Source organism: Lontra canadensis, unplaced genomic scaffold (genome assembly GCF_010015895.1).
Source record: "Lontra canadensis isolate GAN:19392208 unplaced genomic scaffold, GSC_riverotter_1.0 scaffold14, whole genome shotgun sequence".
Taxonomy (NCBI): domain Eukaryota; kingdom Metazoa; phylum Chordata; class Mammalia; order Carnivora; family Mustelidae; genus Lontra; species Lontra canadensis.
Window position 1 is genome coordinate 7251557 of NW_022631008.1, and position 21782 is coordinate 7273338.

Genomic DNA, 21782 nt, shown 5'->3' on the forward strand with positions numbered 1-21782 from the left:
TACTGAGCAGGAAGCCCAAACTGGGGCTCGGTCCCAGGACCCTGAGATCAGGACCTCAGCTGAAGTCAGATGTTTAACTGACTGAGCCACCCAGGTGTCCCAAAATTAGTTCTGTTCATTTAAAAATGTTAGCCCAGTGCAAGATGAAATCCTAGGCTTCAAATAAAAAAATTGGTGTATTCCACTGTTTGCAGCTCCAAGTATCAGCTATTATACAGAAATTATTTTTAAAGATTGTATTTATTTGAGAATATATTTATTTGAGAAAGAATGGGCAAGAGAGAACACAAGCAGGGGGGTGGGTGGGTAGAGTGAGAGGGAGAAGCAGATTCGTCACTGAGGAGGGATCTTTTTTTTTTTTTTTTGACAGAGATCACAAGTAGGCAGAGAGGCAGGCAGAGAGAGAGAGAGGAGGAAGCAGGCTTCCTGCTGAGCAGAGAGCCCGCTGCGGGGCTCGATCCCAGCACCCTGGGATCATGACCTGAGCCGAAGGCAGAGGCTTTAACCCACTGAGCCACCCAGGCACCCTGAGGAGGGATCTTTACATGGGGTGCAATCCCAAGACTCCTGGATCATGACCTGAGCTGAAGGCAGACACTTAACTGACTAAGCCACCCAGGTGCCCCCAGAAATTATTTGTGTATTATTTATGGGGAGAAAGAAAATAAACAGTTGTAGTGGCCATTTTTTTTTTTTTTAATATTAACTTATCCTCTGACCCTGAACAAATGTAGACAGCTAGTTCTCCTATACTAAACTTGGGAAGTACCTGAGTAAATATATTATCTTTAAAGGAAATGATCACAGATGTGTGAAACATTTGCTTTATTTATTAACAGTCTTATCCTAAGTATCCTCTCCTAAATGGTCCAAGAAACAATTCTATAACAAAAGTGAATCCTAGAAGAGATATACCCAGAAGACAATTTCTCAAGGAACCAGCACAACTGTCAATTTCCACTTAGTCACAGAACCCATTTACACTGAAAGCTTATAATCATTTATTTTTCTAATTCTATTCTCTCCTTTCCCTCTAAACATTATCTCAGTTTAGCATATATCTGTCAAAGCATCACAGTCAGGGAGGGGCAAGTCTGGAGCCCAGCCACTGCCCACTCCCAAGTCTAATAATGTGACCTAGTGGGTATCACTGAGCCTCTCTGCATCCCCTTTCCTTATCTGCAGTGGTATTTATCTCATAGAGCTGTTGTGATGATGAGCAAATAATGTAAAACTTACAGAGCAGTGCCAAGTAAATGTTCAAAAAGAGTCTCAACTATTATTCCAGTTTTTCCATCAAATCAAATAGTATCCTCCTAAGCAGCCTGAAGATTACAATGGAAAACCAAATCAGAGGTAAATTAAAGGGTAAGAATCTTCAGAAATACTGCTGTATTAAATTTTTACTAAGATATAATCAAATGCAAAGTATAGACACTATAGTCAGTTCCTACTTAGTATTTCAAATAACAGTATTTCAGGTAACTGTGTGGATAAACCCAAACATTTATTTAGAAAATATAAAACATTACTATTTGTCTGTTCTTTCTTTGGACTATCCTTTAGATTTTCAACAGTGCCACATAATTTTATGACTAAATTTTATTACAGCTGAACACTTCAAAGAGTTGTAGTTTTGAAGTTAATTCTATTAATGATTAAAGAAAGTGTATTCAGAAGGTACTGTACAGTTTACATGAATTTATGGTACTTGTCCAAATATTACCAGCATATAAATTATTTTGTAAAGTTGTTTCTTAAATAGGGTCTAAAATGCAATGAAAAGTGGAATTAGTATTAAAAAAAAAAATAGAAGCAATACTGGCTCCTATATGACAAAAATATAAGACAGATTTTTTTCCTTAAGCACTCTAGTCACAAATATTAACTATATGGGCTGAGAACTTTTAATTTTCAATATACTTCAACAAAGTACACAAGTAGAACTCTATAAATATATCCCCTAAAATAATCATATGCAAAACCATTTTATCACAAATACTACCAAAACCCTCTGAAAAACGTAAACTACAAACACATTTTTAAAGAAATTCTCAGTTATAACAACTACAAAAGCAATATCAATAAAGTTATTTGGTTTATAAAAATGAAGAGCATGTAAAGTAAATCTGAATACCACAAAGCTTATTGAGGATGCAGTCTTGAATTCTTTAATACAAGATACTAAACACTTTCAAAAATAACAGGACTTACTCTATGCAATTTAAAGTCTTGAGCTGGAACTCCAAAAAGAAAAAATTAAGTAGTGGATGAAAAGTAGATATGTAGAAATAATGTTAAAAAAACTATTTTTATACAAAATGTACCACTCTTCAAATGTATAAGGCTTAATATGAGTATTTTTGGATAATGAGTCCTGCACAGAATTTTTAGAGAAGTAGTCTCCAACCATTCAAAACTCAGTATTTTTTAAAACATTTTCCTATTTCTGAAAGTGAATGAACATGGTACAGGATGCAACTTAATGTCAATTTATCTATACTGTTCCACACAGTAAAAATAAAAGCTTTTTTAAGCTCAGGAGAGAATGTATTTTTTGAACACTTGATCTCTACTTTTAGGAATGTCAGAATTTTGTAATATGAACTAATATCCACTAGGAACTGGCCCAAGTTTAAACAGAAGATACAAGAGAGTCATCAAGGTATCAAGTAGTTTAAGTCTGCCCTATATAATTATACAGTTATAATTACTTTTTACATGAAAGTAAAAGTGCTTTAAAGGAAAAAATATTTTTGTAAAAGGTATCATTAATATTACTAATACTTCATATCCAAGTAGGATTTTCCACATTAGTTCCATTTTACCCATTTCCCTTGAAAAGTATCCTTCTGCCACAATGTAAACAAAAAAATGGTCCATAAAATGGTGACATATCAGACACATCATAATTTGTGGTATGGGCCCTTTCAATTGAGACCAAGTCTTTATTACCCCAGAACTAGAGATTTTATTTGTTGCACATGCCCAAAGTAACTCACATTTTCTATAAGCCTTGAAGAATTTTTATTTAACATAATGAGAGGTTTAATAACACATTCAAGACTACGTAGCGCTCTTCTGCGGCTGTTCACCAGCTGTTTTTATGACGATAACTCCGAGATCTGGAATGTGATCGAAAATGAGAGTGTTTTGCTGTTTGTGCTTTAACTTCAGAATTGGTATACCCCTTGGGAGATTTACAAGGGGATCTTGCTATGGAGTCAGAATGTCTTCCATGTGATCTTGATTTTGTTCCTGAGCTAGTCTGCTTTTGAGGTGAACTTGATTGTGATTTTCCAATTGACTTGGACCTTTTTGGTAAGGACTTGGACCTTGACCGTCCTCTAGAACCAGAATTCCTTCTTGGAGTTCTTGACTGCCTTGCTGAGGTAGACCGCCTTGGTAGTGATTTGGAACGAGATTTAGATTGGCTATAAGAAAATCGCCTGTGTCGAGACCTGCAAACATTATGAATGTTAAGAGTATGTATTTCACACAAAAACATTTAATGAAAAGTTAGGAAACAGCAATTTCAGGAATTTATACACTTTACATAATATTAGTTATGTTTTTCCTGGATAAACTAAAAGAAACAATTCTAATTTTATTTTGCATGCTTTTAGTTCAAACATAAGTAACAAGTTTGTAATATTTGCTATACTAGAATCTATGACCAAATCTGCCTTGCTAGATTTATCTTATGATATGGGTCAGTTCTGAAAAATGCCCTGCATGTTTAATCTGGGTTATACAACTCCCAAGACGTACGAAAATCTGAAGGAAAGAAAAAAAAAAAAAAGAAAAAAAGAGAAAGTAATTAAAGTTTGTCAAATAATGCTTATAAAGACAAACACAAAATCTAGATGCAGGACTTCTGAATCCTGCCATGATAGAAAAATGCGTATGAGACTAAACTTCCCGTGGAAAACAACTATATAAAGAAGCTAAATAACATTATATTTAAAGGCACTGGAGAATAACCAACCCTAGGAGAACTTGAGGGGTTACAAGCCATGGCTCTTTTATCTAAGACCATTTTCCAAGTGCTGATGGGGAAACTGAACCCAAACAGAAAATGGCTATCTGACTAAGCTGGAGAGACAAGTTAGGATTCAGATTTACCAAAATGGTTGGGACTAAAGAGGCAAAATCTCAAGGAGGGAATGGCAGACAGAAAAATCTCCTAAAATTTTCCTATAAATTTTCTTCAAGTCATTGGCCATCTTTTAAGCTGTGCAAGTACAGGATCAGACTCCAAGAAGTCAGCAAAAATAGCAGTTGGAAGATTCAGGAATTAAGCTGAAATTCTATCAGACACACAGTGCTGGGGAGAGAGACTGGAGTTTAAGCCACCAAAAGGTCAAGGAACCGAAAGTAACAATTCAGGCTTTCAGTTAAGAACCCATGAGGACCATATCCTACAGGTAATGACCACACCCTAAGAATAAGTATAAAGCTAAATTAAATCAGCCTTAACAATGCCTCAAACCAAGCCTCGAGAGGATCAAGGTGATCTGCCAATACTCCACCTGCTAGAAGAAAACAACTTTCTTTGGAGGGTATCACCCAAAGTGTTTTAAGTTTTCATCAACAATGTCCAACATTCAATAAAGACATTATGAGGTATGTGAAAAATAGATAAAAATTACTAAAAGCTAAGGAAATAAAAGACCAAAATAAAACCCAAAACCCAGATGCAAAGTAATATAGATACTGGCATTATTCAGACAGGAATTAAAAAAAATTACTATGACTAGTAGGCTCAAGGAAGTAAGAAGAAAAGACAGGCAAACAGATTTAAAAAGAGAGACATCCAAGAGAATACTGGAATCTATAGAAAGAAACAAATGGACATTTTAGAACTAAAAATATATTTCTGAAATTTAAGTCATTAGATCAATATAACAGCAATCTAGATACAACAGAAGAAAAAATGAACTGAACTGTAAAACAACAAATACTGAAACACAAGGAAAGAAAAGGAATTTTAAGAAATCCATAACAGAGTGTAAGAGATAATACAGAACATAGTCACACAGTCAAAAAGAAAAACTGAATGAGGCAGAAGCAATATTTAAAGAGATAATGACCTAGAATTTTCCCAAATTAGTGAAAGGTATCAACTCACAATTTCAAGATGCTCAGTAAACCCTGGAGAATAAGACACATTACCTTTATTTAATTAATTATTTACTTTTTTACAGTCCTGTTAAAACAAGGCCTCGAAAAAGTGGTTTAAGAGCCAGTTTTCCTCTCCATGGAAATTTTTTAGTGAAAGGTGAAAGATCTATATGATTTGAAGAGAAACCAGAATTTAAGACACAATACCTTCAAAGGAGCAACATTAAGACTGACAGCTGACTATAAATATCAAGAAACAATAGAATAATATTTTTAAAAGCAGGGGAAAGGGGTGCCTGCTTTGCTGTTAGTAGAGCATGCGACTCTTGATCTCAGCATCCTGAGTTCAGGCCCCCTACTGGGTGTAGAGATTATTTACATACATACACACATACATAACATACATACAAAGTCCCTGCCAACTCAGAATTCTAACCCCAGCAAAAAAATCCTTCCAAAAGTGAATATAGGAGCGCCTGGGTGGCTCAGTGGGTTGAAGCCTCTGCCTTCAGCTCAGGTCATGATCCCAGGGTCCTTGGATCGAGCCCCGCTCTCTGCTCAGCGGGGAGCCTGCTTCCTCCTCTCTCTCTCTCTCTGCCTGCCTCTCTGCCTACTTGTGATCTCTGTCAAATAAATGAATAAAATCTTTAAAAAAAAAAAAGTGAATATAAAGTGAAGATTTTTCAGATAAACAAAAGCTGAAAGAATTCACTGCCAGCAGACTTATACTGTAAGAAATACTAAAACTTCTTTAGGATGAAAGAAAATAATCTCAGATAGAAGCATGGAATTATATGAAGGAATAAAGAGCACCGGACAGTATAAATATACTGATCGAGAATATATTCTGGAATAAAAGCAGAAGCTTTTAGAAATTATTAAATTTCGGGGCACCTGGGTGGATCAGTCGTTTAAGCATCTGACTCTTGATTTCAGCTCAGATCATGATCTCAGGGTGGTAAGATCAAGCCCCATGTCAGGCACCACAATGAGTGTGGTGCCTGTTTAAGGTTCTGTCTCTCCCTCTGCTTCTCCCCAACCTTTTCTTTCCCTCTCTTAATGAAAAAAAGAAAGAAATTATTAAATTTCATTCCTGTCATAGAAAGCCAAATGGGAAAATTGTCCTTCAGAAAAAATCCAACATAGGGGGAAAAAAAAGGGGGATGTTACTAAAGAAGGCTGAGGGGCAATTTTTCAGGAATATATATATACACTGAAGTATGAATTCAACAAAAATGTATGGAATGGCTAACATGAGCTAGGGACTACTGCTAAGTGCTGAGGATATAAGCATGAATAAAACAAAACTCCTTGCCCCTCAAAGAGTTCATCATAATCCAGTGGACAGCAACAAACTAGTTTGTTTTTTTAATCCATATCCACTAAAAACAAAATAAGAGGCCTCTTTTTAGTCTAAGATAATACCACATATACTGTATTTGCTTATCATTTTGTTAGGCTTATACGAATTCTGCTTCATTTACATATACACACATGCAGACACAAAATCTGATCCTTACAAATATAAGGAGAGCCAGGTAAGATCTGCATTCTTTATGATACAATTTTACAAATGAAAAAACAGGTCAGGGAGGTTAAGCAATGATGTTATAATGAGTCTAAAGCAAAAGAGTATTGTCTTACAGGATGGGGTTCATTATATTCCTGATGTTCCATGATGACTTGGGACAATAGACATTTTTTATTTTTCCCCAGATAAGCATACTACTCACAGAAAGAGAATATTAGTGTATATGCTGATCATTCCTTTTTTTTTTTTTTTAAAGTAAACTCTACATCTAACATGGGGCTAGAACTCATGACCCCAAGATCAAGAATGGCAGGTTCCACCAACTGAGCCAGCCAGGAACCCCAGTGCTAACCTTTAGGAATAGAATTTACTTTTTTTTTTTTTTTTTTTTTGTTAAAGATTTTATTTATTGGGGTGCCTGGATGGCTCAGCGGGTTAAGCCTCTGCCTTCGGCTCAGGTCATGATCTCAGGGTCCTGGGATTGAGTCCCGCATCGGGCTTTCTGCTCAGCAGGGAGCCTACTTTCCTCTCTCTCTCTCTCTGCCTGCCTCTCTGCCTATTTGTGATCTCTCTCTGTCAAATAAAATCTTAAAAAAAAAAAAAAGATTTTATTTATTTATTAGAGAGAGAGTGAAAGAGCACAAGGAAGAGGAGGAGGAGGAAAGAAGCAGACTCCCCACTGAGCAGGGAGCCTGATGCAGGGCTCAATCCCAGGACCCTGGTATCATGACCTGAGCTGAAGGCAGACACTTAACCAACTGAACCATCCAGGTGCTGCAAGGACAGAATTTACCTTAAAATTCTACATTAAAACTCCAGATAAATACTAAATTATTTAAGGCTTTAGGCATGCTAATACAATTTCAGTTATTTAAATAGCTTTACCAAATAATTAATTTCCATTGTGGTTTACTATGATTCTAACAGAAACAAACTCTTGGCTAACAAAATAGACAACATGCAAATATCTTTTTCAAAACTATTATTTTCATGTCTTCTTATAATAATACCATATTTTGAATTTATTTTTGAAAATAACTTATCTCTTATAAATATATTGATTTACATTAATTTTAGTTTCAACCTTTCACAAGTGATTCATTCTATTTCTTATGAGTTTTTATTCACCAGAACTTAAGATTTTTAATTATTGAGTTCAGTTAGGAAAATTTTATTTATTTAAAATTCCTTGGGGCACCTGGGTGGCTCAGTTCATTAAACGTATGCCTTCAGCTCAGTTATTATTTAAACAATAACTGAAATTGATCATAGGGTCCTGGGATCAAGACCTGAGTGGGACTCCTTGCTCAGCAGGGAGGCTGCTTCTCCCTCTCCTTTGGTCTGCTCCTCCCCCGGCTTGTGCCCTCCCTCTCACTATCTGTGTCAAATAAATAAATAAAATCTTTCAAATTAAAATAAAATTCCTCATTTTATTTGTCAAGTACACATTTTAAGATTTGGTTTTCTTCTTCAGTACCTATTATTTTTCTATTAAAAATGTCTAAGTTAAATCTTCCATGAAATAAAAACACTGGAAGTTATCCAATAAACCCAAGTTAAGTAACAATACATTCCAAATAGAGAATAGCACATTTTTTTTTTTTTTTTTTTTCCCTAAAGAGAGAGAGAGAGAGAGGATGGGGCGGGAAGAGGGAGAGAGAGAATCTTGAGCTTCACACTAAGCATGGAGCTGGATGCAGGGCTCGATCTCACAACCCTGAGATCATGACCTGAGCCAAAATCAAAAGACAGACACTTAACCAAGTCACCCAGGCACCCTAAGAGCATATTTTTCTAAAAAAAGTTGATTTTTATGTATATTAAATAAAATTATTCTTTTTTTTTTTAATGATTTTTTTTTTAAGATTTTATTTATTTGTCAGAGAGAGAGAGAGTGAACACAGGCAGACAGAGTGGCAGAGGGAGAAACAGGCTCCCTGTGGAGCAAGGAGCCCGATGCGGGACTCGATCCCGATGCGAGACTGGGATCATGACCTGAGCCGAAGGCAGCCGCTTAAACAACTGAGCCACCCAGGCGTCCCAGATAAAATTATTCTTGTGGCCTGTTTCTGAAAACTCTTTAAAATGTCTTCCAGGGAAAGTAGAAAATTAAGTTTTTCAATCCTCTTATATTTGTACTTACTCTTTAAGGCTATCAGACCGTCTCCTATTTCTTCCCCATGAAGAACTTCTACTTCGAGTTCTCCTTTGGCTGGGGCTTCTTGATCTCCTATGATCACTTGGAGAACAAGGGTGACGTTCTTTTGATTTCATCTGGCCTGGTGCTAGAATATGAAATAATTTGTTACCTGAAAAACCTCAGTAACAGCTACTTTAACAGTATTATTTTCCGAAAGAATTTGAAATAGGAAAAATCTGTCATAACTAAAACTCATTCTGCTGAATAAATAAGATCTAATGTTTAGTTGAACTTACTTTTTCGATCACCTTGTGCAAACTGTATTTCAATCTGACGGCCACATACCCATTTTCTATTGAGGTTATAAAGAGCATCTTCAGCATCGCGAACATCTTCAAATATGACTAGCTGTTAAGGATACTTTGAACATCAGATATCAAGTAAAAAATGTTATTTTTAAAGAATAATTTACATGTGACATGAAATTAATAGGAAAAACAACTCCCAAGTTATTAAACTTACATCTCCAATATATATATGTATATATATATACACACATATATATATATAGGCAGAAAGAATTTCACCTTTATTATGAAAACAAATGCCCCCTTATGATTTAGAAGAACCTATCTAAAAGTAAGAACAGAAACAAACACTTAACTATATTTTTAATGTACACTTTAATGTAGTTGTAGTATGCGTGTATAATGTCAAACAGGTTATAAAAAAAAGTAAGTCCAACCCTGGCTAGTATTAAAAAATAAACTGTATAGGACTCACTCCCTTCTTTCAGGTTTTTCACTGAACAAGTCAGCACGCAAAAGCCTTTATTCTGAAATTACAATTACTTTTTCACTAAAAGGTATTTTAATTATGATGCTTAGGAGAAATTACTTATTACAAACAAAACTACACAAACACATGTACCCTAAAACATTATACCTTTAAAAATGATATTTACTTTTGAACCTACTACTTTAAAATACTTTTATGTTCTTATTACTTGGGATATAATTATAAAAGAAACACAAAAGCAATCTGTGAACATCCGGAATTACATATACTGGTTTGTAATATCCCACTAAACTTCCTTATCTACATAAATTATATATTAAACCTAACTAAAATGGAAATAAACTGTATAAAATGACTAAATAGCTGTCTTTCAGGAGGTTGTTCACTCTTTGTTTTTTTTTAAATAGAAAACAGAAAAAGCTCAAGAAATGCAATACAAAATGAGACTTTGGCAATTACCTCAATGTCACTTGATCTTGAACCTTGACCTTTACTCTTTAAGGCTTGCAAGATGGACTTTATAAGAGACGAAGAACCAACAAAATCAGACTTGGCTTTGACTCTGGAACTCTGAATAAATGTAGGAAAGCCGAAGTCTCAACCTGGTGTTGGCTTTGTCTTTTGCTTGATAAAGACTTCCCCTCTTCCAGGTCTTTATATCTGTGTCCACCCTCCCTCTTTACTCCTTGATGCTTGGACTTTAGGTGCCTTTTTTCTCGCCTGCTCGGTTTATGCTTGGATTCTAGCTAACAGGTTGGTTCAAACTGGGGGGCGCTTGCCAGCTACTGTGGACTGCTTTAGATTTTCTGAGATAAAGAAATAAACACATTTAATTAGGCAATATTAATCTCATACAACATATGCTCCTGAATACACATGCGCATCTGCACATGTATACAGTATATTCACATGCATACAGTAAAACAAAGGATATTGAACATAAGCAAATCCTCTTGGGCGGCGGGTGTAGAAGTCAAGTGGAATGTAAACGTCTACTATAGGGCCATATCGACCAAACTCACGGCGCAAGTCCTCAGGCCTGAAGTGTTTTAGAAATAAGGCAAAGAAATATGAATATCTGGATTAAAATATTTTGCCTATGGAAATCCAGTTGAAACCTTCAAAAGTATATTATCTAAACTAGTATTTTCTAAAATTGTCATAGGAATCACCCAGGGTTTAGAAAGGAAGAAAAAAGAAAACAAATCCTCAGGCCTCATTTTTGGAGGTTCTGATTTAAAAGATCTAGGTTAGGGGCTGGAAATCTGTATTTTTATAAGCACTCCAGGTGGCTGTTATGTTTAATCAGATTGGGGAAACAATGACCCAGGAAAGTTATTATCCATCTTTGAAAATTATTTCTATTATAACGTACTTCAATTGTCAATACAAAGAGATCTATTGACCCTATTTCATTAAGGACACATTCATTTGCTTCACTATAATTCTATGTTTATGTTTATTTTGTTTTCAGATCACAAGAATTAGATTCTAAAGAAGTTCTAAAATTATTTTTCAGGCTTTAAAGAAAAATGGATGTTTTACTTTTAAACATAAAGCAAAATAACTACAGTATTCTTAAATTTGACAAATGTTTTTAAACCTGCTATATGTCATAGGTAGTAAAGAGGGGACACCAAAGGATTATTTAGCATATTTGTCTTCATGGAGCAACAATCTAACTCAAGAGATGAAATACTTAGCTACTATAGCTGAGAATGGTAGTGCATTTATAATGGAGCCACAGTTCACCTTAAGACTTGTTAATTTTTGGGACGCCTGGGTGGCTCAGTTGGTTAAGCAGCTGCCTTCGGCTCAGGTCATGATCCCAGTGTCCTGGGATCGAGTCCCGCATCGGGCTCCTTGCTCGGCAGGGAGCCTGCTTCTCCCTCTGCCTCTGCCTGCCATTCTGTCTGCCTGTGCTTGCTCTCTCTCCCTCTCTCTGACAAATAAATAAAATCTTTAAAAAAAAAAAAAAAAAAGACCTTAAAAAAAAAAAAAAGACTTGTTAATTTTTACAACCACCCTATGGTTGTTTACAGATGAGAACAGAGACAGATGAATTCACCTCAGGTTACCAAGCCAGCAAATGACAGAACTAGAATCAAACTTCCACAACCTGACACTAGTCTGTGTTAACCACTACCTATTGCCTCATGAAGATCTTAGAGGTTCAACACCAAGTTATGAGCACAAAACATGGCTTAGAAAAGTAAGAGTACTTCAAAAGATATTGTACAGAAAGAAGACTCAAAGATGACTGCAAAACTGCTAACCTGGACAAATGGAAGAAAGATGGTGTCAGTGACAAAAATTAGACAACTGGTAAAGAGAGTTGAAGAGGGAGGAGGGAGGCAAAAGAACTGCTGGATTTGAGGTGATGGTAGAACATTCATAACAGTTCTTTAGAGGGGGCACCTGGCTGGCTTGGCAGGCAGAGCATGTGACTCCATCTTTGGGTTCAAAGTTCAAACCCTATGTTGGGTATAGAGATTACTTAAATAATAAAATAAAATAAAATCTTAAAAAAAAAAGAGAGTCCTGGAAACAACCAAAAATTATGATTATACAAATTAATTTTATTTTCTTCTCCAAACTAGAAGTCAGTGATTAAAGCTAGAGATGTGAGAGAGATGCCTGGATGGCTCAGTTGGTTAAGCAGCTGCCTTCGGCTCAGGTCATGATCACAGGGTCCTGGGATCAAGTCCCACATCAGGCTTCTTGCTCAGCAGGGAGCCTTTTTCCTCATCTGCCTGCTGCCCCCCCTGCTTGTATACTCTCTGACAAATAATCTTTAAAAAAATAAAGCTAGAGATGTGAATTCAACTATGATTAAATGTCCACTATATACCAGGCAGTGCAACTGACAAAACATACTTTATTTTTATTAGTATTTTTATTCATTTAATACTTACTATAAAACATTTAATTGTCTGCATTCTCTGAAACTATTGTCTTTCAAGGGTAGTGACAATGTCTTTTTCTTTCATTTAATCATCCAACAAGTACTTTTTGAGCAACTACTATGGGCAAACTCTAGGGATGTGATGGAAAACAAGGAAAACGATTCTTGCTACCTGTGAACATGGACTAGAGAGTAATGATTCTCAACCATTCCTGAACATTGGAATCATCTGTAAAGGAAATGTTACAGAAACAGGTATTCCAGCCTGATGCATTAACAACCCTGGACCCAATTAGTGCTTTCCAAAGTGGGCCCCGGTTAGATTTAATTTTTTTAAGGGTTTCACAGGCAATTCTGAGAATCAGTGTTTAGGATCACTTTTAAAATGGGTGTTTTCGGGGCACCTGGGTGGCCTAGTGGGTTAAGCCTCTGCCTTCAGCTCGGGTAATGGTCTCAGGGTCCTAGGATCCAGCCCCGAATCGGGCTCTCTGCTTGGCGGGGAGCCTGCTTCCCCCTCCCCCTCTGCCTACTTGTGATCTCTTCCTCTCTCTGTCAAATAAATAAATAAAATCTTTAAAAAAGAAAAAAAAATGGGTGTCTTCACCAGTGTACTAGTTGTTTGGCACAAAGTAGGCACTCAAAATACTGAGTCACCATTTGATATTACTGCTACCTATTTAGTAGTCAAGGAGACTGAGAATGAAAGAAATTACTTTGCACATTGGTACACAGAGCCAAGAGCAAAGCTAGAATACAAATGAGTATTTTCTGAGACAATCAATCCCATCAACCAAATGTGAGTGGCTGATAGGAAAAGGATCCTAGATAGTATAAAAGGAGATTGGAGTAATGTGTGTCGTGGAGGCTTGGAATCCCAGAAGCCAAGGGTGACAGGAGTCTGAAGAAGTCAAACTTCTCAGAAGAGCTAGCTCCCATTCACTGTCCCCACTTCTACACCTGTTAGCTATTGTTTTGTTCTAATTTTTATATTTTCGGTGTCATCAATTTTGACATTCAGAAAATAGAGCATAAAACAAACATCGATGTATCCACCAACAGCATTTACTATATCTCAACACTTGTCATCATTTTCAGGAATTGTTTTTTGGAAATGAGATATTTACATTTACATTCTTCTACCTGAGAAACAATCATCAGTATTCATCATTCCTCTGAATAACTTTGTATTTTTTTTAAGATTTTACTTTTTAAGTAAAGTCTATACACAATATGGAGCTTGAGCTCACAACCCTAAGATCAAGAGTCACAGGCTCTACTGACTGAACAAGTCAGGCACCCCTCCATAACTGTTATTACTGCAAATGAATATATGCATAATTAAGTGTTCTTATATATATCAAATTTTATATAAAGAGTACCAGACAATTTGAATAATTTTGCTCCTTACCTTCTCCTCCCTTGAGATTTTTCTATGTAGTTCTGCTTCACTTAATTTAACTTTGTATTGGTATTATCAATGAACCACAATTTACTAATCCGTCTTTCTCTGGATAAACATTGAAGATGCTGCCTTTTTTAAAAATTGCAAACTGTGTTGCAGCATACATTATCATACATGAGCTCCGGGGAGCTCTATGAGATCCCTGGGATGTATCACTCTGCGGTTGGTGAGTTGGAGAGTACGCTTATCTTCAGCTTCACTACACATTCTCCAAAGTGACCAGATCAATTTATACTCAACACTTGCCTAAGAATTTCTACTGCTCCACTTCATTAACATTTTAAATTCTTGTCATCCTAATGGACTGTTGATGTTTTAATTTTAATTTACCTAACAACCAGTTAGATATAACATCTTTTCATGCGTATGGACCAATAATTTCCTGTTAATACCTACCAGCAGAATTTCTGGGTTAAAGTGTATATATGTAATTTTTTGAAACTGCCAAACAGTTCTGCAAAGTGGTTGTACCACTTTATACTCCCACCAACAATATATGGGTTTCAGTTGTGCCAATCTTTGTGAGCACTTGGTTTGTCAGGTTTGTTTTTTGTTGTTTGTTGTTGTTGTTTTTTTAAATTTTAGCCATTCAGGTGGGTATAAGTGGAATCTCACTGTGGTTTTAATTTGCACTTCCCAAAGTACAAATTATTTTGAGCACTTTTTCATGTGCTACCTTTTCTTGTGAAGTGTCTGTTGGGAGTTTTTTGCCCATTTTTTTTTTAAAGATTTTATTTATTTATTTCATGGGGCAGGGAGCATAAGAAAGGGGAGCAGCAGAGAGAAAGAGAGAAGTAATCTTTTTCTAGATTCCTTTGTATATCAATATATTTTAGAATTAACTTGTCAATTTCTATTTTTTTATTTGTTTTGTTCTTTCAAAGTTTATTTTTTTTTAGTAATCTATATACCCAATGTGTGACTCGAACTTGGAGCCCCAAGATCAAGAGTTGCACACTCTTCTGAGCCAGCTAGGCAACCCCAGTTTCTATTTTTTAAACAGCCTTTAATCAGGAATGCCTTGAATCTACAATATAATCAATTTGGGAGGAAACTGGTAACTTACTATTTTGTCTTCCATTCTACAAACATGGTATATCTATCAATTTATGTTTTCTTTAATTTCTCTTGGCACTGCATTGTGTTTGTTTTTTTTTTTAAGATTTTATTTATTTAGGGGGCACCAGGGTGGCTCAGTGGGTTAAGCCTCTGCCTTCGGCTCAGGTCATGATCTCAGGGTCCTGGGATCGAGTTCCACATCGGGCTCTCTGCTCAGCGGGTAGCCTGCTCCCCCACCGCCCGCCTGCCCCTCTGCCTACTTGTGATCTCTGTCAAACAAATAAATGAAATCTTAAAAAAAAAAAAGATTTTATTTATGTATTTGACAGAGAGAGAGATCACAAGTAGGCAGACAGTCAGGCAGAGAGAGAGAGGGAAGCAGGCTCTCTGCTCAGCAGGGATGCTGAGGCAGATGTGGAGCTCGATCCCAGGACCCTGAGATCATGACCTGAGCCGAAGGCAGCGGCTTAATCCACTAAGCCACCCAGGCACCCCTGTATTGTGGTTTTTAACGCAAAGGTTTTTATTATGTATTTTTTGTTGTTGTTCTTAAACTTAGTCCCAAGTCTGTTTTTTTGATACTAAGGCAAAAGAAACTGTTTTAAAATTTTTATTTTCAATTGTTTGCTGCTAATATATAGAATAGATTTTTCATAAGTTCATCTTGTATCTTAAACTTACTAAAACTCATTATTTACTATAGTTTTATGAAAACACGTTGCCTAAGAATAGGGCAAATTTTGTTTCTAGCTTTATAACTTTTATGTCTTTTATTTATTTTTCTTGCCTTGTTACACTGGTTAGGACCTGCAACAAAATGATGAATTGAGGTTGTATGAGTGGGCATCATTGGCTTATTATTATTTTTTTTAATTTATTTGCTTGACAGAGAGAGAGAGAGATCACAAGCAGGCAGAGAGGCAGGCAGAGAGAGTGGGGGAAGCAGGCTCCCCGCTGAGCAGAGAGCCCAATGCGGGGCTCGATCCCAGGACCCTGAGATCATGACCTGAGCCGAAGGCAGAGGCTTAACCCACTGAGCCACCCAGGCACCCTGGCTTATTTTAAGATTTATTTTAGAGAGAAAAAGAGAGTGAATGGGGGTGGCGGCAGAGGGAGAGAATCTCAATCAACTCCACATGAAGCTCAGAGCCCAACCTGGGGCTCAATCTCATGATTGAGCTGATATCAAGAGCTGGACATTAAGAGTTGGACGCTTAACCGACTAAGCCACCTAGGCACCCCTGGCTTGTTCTGATCTTAGGGAGAAAGCATTCAGTTCATACCATTAAGTATCTTGTTAAGAACAGGCTTTTCATACATGCCATTTATTGGGCAGGGGAAGTTCCCTTCTATTTGTAATTCGCTGACACTTTTTCTCATGAATCTTGCTGAATTCTGTTTAACGCTTTTTCTATACCACCATCAAAATCAATATAGCCTTATATACACTGTAAGCAAAAAATGCTACTATGTCCAAAAGAGGGTACCTGATAGTGGCTCCCCAACCTGACATGATATTATGCATCAAAATGGGAATGTTTTATTTGGGATTTGGACATTACTTTGTTCCATTCGAAAACTATATCCGAAAATTTTTAAAAATTGCTCTTCTACATGGTAAAAGAACAAAGATATTAAGTTTTCTTCCTGATCCAGATCTTGCTTCACCAGTGAGAAGAAAAATAATACAAATTATATAATAAAAATACATTTTTTTAAAGATTGTATTTATTTTTTAACGTAATCTCTACAACCAACATTGGGCTCAAACCTACAACCCGAGATCAAGAGTTGCACACTCCACTGACTGAACCAGCCAGGTGTCCCTTTAAAAATTTTTAAATCCTTCTTTGGTTCTTGCACTCAATTTCATCCCTAACAAATTTTATGCTAAAGCCATAGTAACTTTTAATGTCTTGTGCTTTATGGCATATATTATAATGGCTACTACAAAGAGACATTTTAAATAAAATTTGGCTTTGTTATAAAACTATAGAATTTGAAAAGAGGAAAAAAACCCACTCAAATGGATTTCTTTCCAGGCTCATTTTCTATACTTTTTCCTTTTTTCATTTATTAATATAATTGAAATCACATCATATAATTTTATGCCATTTGTTTTAACATTTATCCCAACGGTTTTCTTTATAAGCATACTAAATATTAAAGCTATTTTAAAATGTGTCTAGTTGCCATATTGCTAGTTAACTTATACTGCATGCCACGTCACACAAAAAAGCTTTTATTTTTAAAGATTTTATTTATTTATTTGACAAAGAGAGCACACGCATGTGCAGGCAGAAGAGAGCACAAGCAGGGGTAGCTGAAAGCAGAGGGACAAAGAGGCTCCCCGCTGAGCAGGGAGCCCAACTTTGGGACTTGATCCCAGGAACCCAGATCATGACCTGAGCCGAAGGCAGACATTTAACCAACTAAGCCACCCAGGTGCCCCCCCAAAAGCTTTTAAATAGGTTACACGTAATGATTCTACCTTCACAAAAGTACTCAGTAGCTGTGCAATTTTAGGTAAGATACTTAATTTCTAGGGGCACCTGAGTGGCTCAATTCAGTTAAGCGGCTGCCTTCAGTTCAGGTCATGATTCCAGGGACATGAGATGGGAGTCCTGAATTGGGCCCCCTGCTCAGCACGGAGAGTGCTTCTCCCTTACCTCCCAGCTCATGGTCTATCTCTGTTGCTATCTCTCAAAAAAATAAATAAATAAAATAAATAAAATCTTAAAAAAAAAAAAATTTCTCTAAGCCTGTTTCTAATCTGTAAAATGGGATTAATAAAGAATATACATTATAGGGTTATTGTGAAAATTTTAATAAGATAGTATATGCAAAGTGTTTAGTACAGTCCTTAGCACATGGTGAATACTCAACAAATGTTAGCGATTACTATTCCATTAATACAAACCTCCTAGATGATTGCCCCCAGTGGCAGTGCTAAAAAGTGGTGAAAAAATTGTAAAAGGAAATCAACAGATTTCAGTTTTCAGTCTTGATTACTCATGGTGGATTATCTAGATCAGAGATCATGTGTCACCTGCTGATGTGTTTTATTTGGCCAGCACAACCTTTAAAAAAATTTTAAGGTGTGCTGATGAAACCCAAAACTCTAATATTTTACAGATTTTAAATCTACAAAAATGGGAATTTCATGATTCAACTTAATGCCACCATTTTGAAACAGAGTTTACACACACAGTTTTCTGACTTCTTCAGAAAATTAGGATGATACGGCAATAAGTCCAAATGTCTACATAGTAGTTATTAGCTGGAGCTAGTAGTACCAGCTGCTGTCCCCTTTAGATGGCACCTGTTTCTTTCTATTTGGTACGGTCCACACCATTCTATTTTACCTTATAAGCTGACAACTTCACTCATTCATATTACCCTGGCTGGCTGGCCATTAGAATTGGAAACCTCTCTTTTTTTTTTTTTTTTGGTAGACACACTGGAGAGGCGTGATGCTTATTTAGCATTCAAGTGGTCTGTTCAACTGTGGGAATTCTTTTTGCCCTGCCCAAATTAAAAATTTCGCTTGTTTTCTATGTAATATATTGATGAACAGGTTGAGAAGAGAAATATAAACATAGGCATCTTTTAGATGTTAATTAAGGTATATTAACTCACAATCTATAGCTGTGATGTACATAATAGTAGGGATCAAATAAAAAAAAATATTTAACATTTACTCCTCTCAGGTAAATTATGATTACTCCATACAGCTCTGGAGTCAAGGGCTCCAATATATTTGGAGCCATGAAGCCCCAGGTAAGTCATTAAAAGTCTGAGCTTCAGCTTTTCCTTACGTACAATAAAGATAATACTGCACACCTAAAAAGGTTGAGCGGGGAGTAAATTAAGTAAACCCAGTGAAACGGAAACGTCTCTTAATGCCCCTATCTCACTCTCCGTCATTCCCTCTGGCGTCTATTAAGGGAGAAAGTGCTTTATAAAGCAGTCATTCCTTAATATTTGTTTAAGCACAATGTAGACAAAAATTCTCAAGGCGGGGAGGAGAATGTGTGGACTGAGAGCATCACACTGGCCAGGGAAGTCTATCCAAACCAGTATCATGGATGTTTATGCTGCACTGTGAACTTTACAGGAAAACATTTAAATCTCATTCACTGAAGCCATCCTTTGTATTGTGTAACAAATAAAATTTCACCGGCATCCCCTGTAATTAGACCAGACTGAGGGAACCGAAATTGTAAGGCCCAAGGTACGCATTATTTTATACCTTCCCACCATCCCCAATTCTTCATCTAGGACGCAGGACGCGCAGCTTTACCGGGGCACGACGACAAAGGGACCAAGCGAAAACACTATCGGCCAGGGGCAGGGAGGGACCTTGGCTACCGGGAGAGCAGCAGCCTGCGCGCCGCCGGTGCTCGAGCAGGGGTTGGGCACCGATCCCCCGGGCGCCGGGCCCTGCCGCGGGAGAGCGCTGCGCCCGTGCGGAACGCGGGCCGGGAGGGCGGAGGAGCCAGTCCCGCCCCCGCTCCGAGTAGCCCGAGGGCTCGCACCGCCCCCGGGAAGGGCGCCTCCGCGGAAGGCACCGGCCGGGGCGGCGGGGAGGCGCCGGGCCGCGACCGGGCTCCGGGACGCTGTCGTTACCCCCGCCCCTCCCCCGCGTGCCAACCTGCGGCGGCCGCCGCCGCTCACCTGGTAGCGTCCGCGACGTTCCTGACGAACAGGGAGGTGTTGGGGGGCCTCGTGTAGCGCGACATGACGGTTTCCTCCGTTGCCTCCGGGCCTGCCCGCGGCCGCCGGGCTCGCTCCGTTTCTCGCTGCCGCCACAGCAGTTCAGTCGGCCCCCGGCGCGACCCCCTCCCCTCGGCCTCGGCCCCGCGAGCGCGCAGCCGCAGAGGCGGGAGCGGGGGCGGGGGCGGGGGTGGAGGGGCGCTGCGCGGCGCGAGCCCGTCCGTGCGGACCGCGTGGGGGCGGGGCCCCAGCAGAGGGGATCCGGGGAGGGGGCGGCGCGGGGTCCGGAAGATCAAGGGGATCCGGGGAGGGGGCGGTGCGGGGGCCGGCAGGGATAAGGGAAGGGGGCTGTGCGGGGGTCCCGGGGTCCGAAGAGATCCGGGGAGAGGAAGGAGCGGCGTCCCGCAGACCAAGGGGATCTGAGAAGAAGGGGGCGGCGCAAAAGAGGATCGGGGACGGGCGGTGCGGAGGGTCCCGTGTTCCGAGGAGGTCTAGGGATGGGGCGGTGCCGGGTGCGCAGGGATCCGGGGAGGCGGCGGACTTGGAGGCTAGAGTCCGAGGGATCGAGGGAGGGGGCGGCTGGGGTCCGAGTGTGCAGTACCGTGAAGGATAGAGGGGTCCTAGGAGCTGAAGCTGAGCTGGGAGTTAGAGGATCCGGAGAGAGGGTGTTGAGAGTCTTCGGAGTGGGTGGGGATCAAGACAGTTCAACTGCTGCACAGCCACCGGGGCCTTCATTCCTGCACCCTCAGCCCAAGGCCTTGGCAATTTTTCCTACTCCTGTCCCTTTACACTTGAGCCTAGGTTTTCAAATTGTGAGGATTCGGGTTTTGTTTGTGCTTTGATTCTTCATCCGTTATTCCCTTAAGGCGTAGTATTCAGCTGTGGGTACATTCATTTAGATGTTTATTGAGTGCCTACTCTGCACCGGGAACTGGGCTAGGTGTGGGATACGGCAGTGAGCTTACACTGTAGAGAGAGGGTCCAACAATAAACGAATGAGCGATTGATTATATGATGTAAAAGAAAGCAATGAAAATGCAGCGGCAATTGAGCAAATTTAAAGTATCCTCTTTTCCTTGTTCCAAAATGTAGCCCAGCCCTTTCTAGTTACCCTCCTTCTTCAGGTTTGCTCTTAGAGTTGGCATAGCCTATTACCCAGAAACGTAACCAGGTAACTTGTAATTATTGATAGCACCCCCTTTTTAGTCTCAGACGTGGTTGATATGAGTGGATAAGTTGGAGGGTCATCCTACACCGCTCACAGTTATCTTTAAGGTGTGAGAGTTTCCCACGTTCTAGAAACACTTCTAGAACAGTGGCCATTTGTTCAAAAAGAAATTGCTTTGGCACAGCAGGCACAGGGCTAGACAGGGAATATATAACGGTAAGGAGTGAGCAGGGTCCCTAATCTCATGGAGCTTACAGTTTGGTAGTGGGGCAGAATCTAATAATAACACTAATAAATGCATAAACTATGGTATGCTGCTGAAAGGGAACCTTACAGTGGTTGGCAAGCAGGGCTAGAGGGTCACTGAACTTCTCCCTGAAGTCTTGGGAAGGTGTTTGAAGAATGAAGAAGAGCAATCCATGCCCTGGAACAGCATGTGCAAAGACTCTGAGGCAAGAGGAACTGAAGGGAGGCAAGCAGGAGTAAAAAGCTGAAGAACAAGGGAAGTGAGGCTGGAGAGCAGGCTGGGTTTCGAGTAGGGAAATTTGGAATGCTGAGTGTACTGGTTTGCTAGGGCTGGCATAACAAATTACCTCTAATTCAGTGGTTTAAAACAAGAGAAATTTACGGGGTGCCTGGCTGGCTGGATCAGTGGAGCATGAGACTCTTGATCATTTTGAGTTTGAGCCCCACATTGGGTATAGAGATTACTTTAAATCTTAAAGGAAAAAAAAAAAAAAGAAAATTATTCTCTCACAGTTCTGGAGGTCAGAAGTCTGAAATCAGGGTGTTGGTAGGACCACACTGTCTCTGAAGGTTCTAGGGGAGAATCCTTCCTTGCTTCTTTCAGTCCCTGCTGCCTCCAGACATTCCTTGGCT

At 38.8% G+C, this 21782-nt stretch overlaps 1 protein-coding gene and 1 non-coding gene across 7 annotated transcripts; both read right to left on the reverse strand.

Moving 5' to 3' along the window:
• Positions 1–2912: 2912 nt before the first annotated feature.
• On the reverse strand, positions 2913–19934 carry SRSF12 (serine and arginine rich splicing factor 12). Of its 6 annotated transcripts, none has more exons than XM_032858095.1 (5): positions 19697–19934; positions 10526–10632; positions 9092–9193; positions 8799–8940; positions 2913–3461 (listed from the first exon to the last, which is right to left on the reverse strand). In XM_032858095.1, the coding sequence occupies exons 1-5, from the start codon at positions 19759–19761 to the stop codon at positions 3092–3094; spliced, it is 786 nt and encodes a 261-aa protein (XP_032713986.1). In that variant the 5' UTR covers positions 19762–19934; the 3' UTR covers positions 2913–3091. The 6 variants fall into 6 exon arrangements, with proteins under 6 accessions (XP_032713986.1, XP_032713987.1, XP_032713990.1 ...); XM_032858096.1 differs by lacking the exon at positions 10526–10632 and adding an exon at positions 10053–10399 and having other exon boundaries at positions 9092–9215; positions 19697–19930; XM_032858099.1 differs by lacking the exon at positions 19697–19934 and adding an exon at positions 19323–19515 and having other exon boundaries at positions 9092–9195; positions 10528–10632.
• LOC116868231 lies at positions 5206–5319 on the reverse strand. The gene has a single exon (XR_004382774.1). It is a non-coding gene; the product is annotated as a U5 spliceosomal RNA (small nuclear RNA).
• Positions 19935–21782: the final 1848 nt, after the last annotated feature.

Bases quoted from the DNA above. Each gene is read 5' to 3' on its own strand.
- SRSF12 (XM_032858095.1), bottom strand. From the start codon at position 19,761: ATGTCGCGCTACACGAGGCCCCCCAACACCTCCCTGTTCGTCAGGAAC. The intron at 10,633-19,696 runs GTGAGCGGCGGC...AAAACACTTCAG, and splicing joins AACGTCGCGGACGCTACCAG to GCCTGAGGACTTGCGCCGTG. The intron at 3,462-8,798 runs GTAAGTACAAAT...TAATGTTTGCAG, and splicing joins CGGTCTGATAGCCTTAAAGA to GTCTCGACACAGGCGATTTT.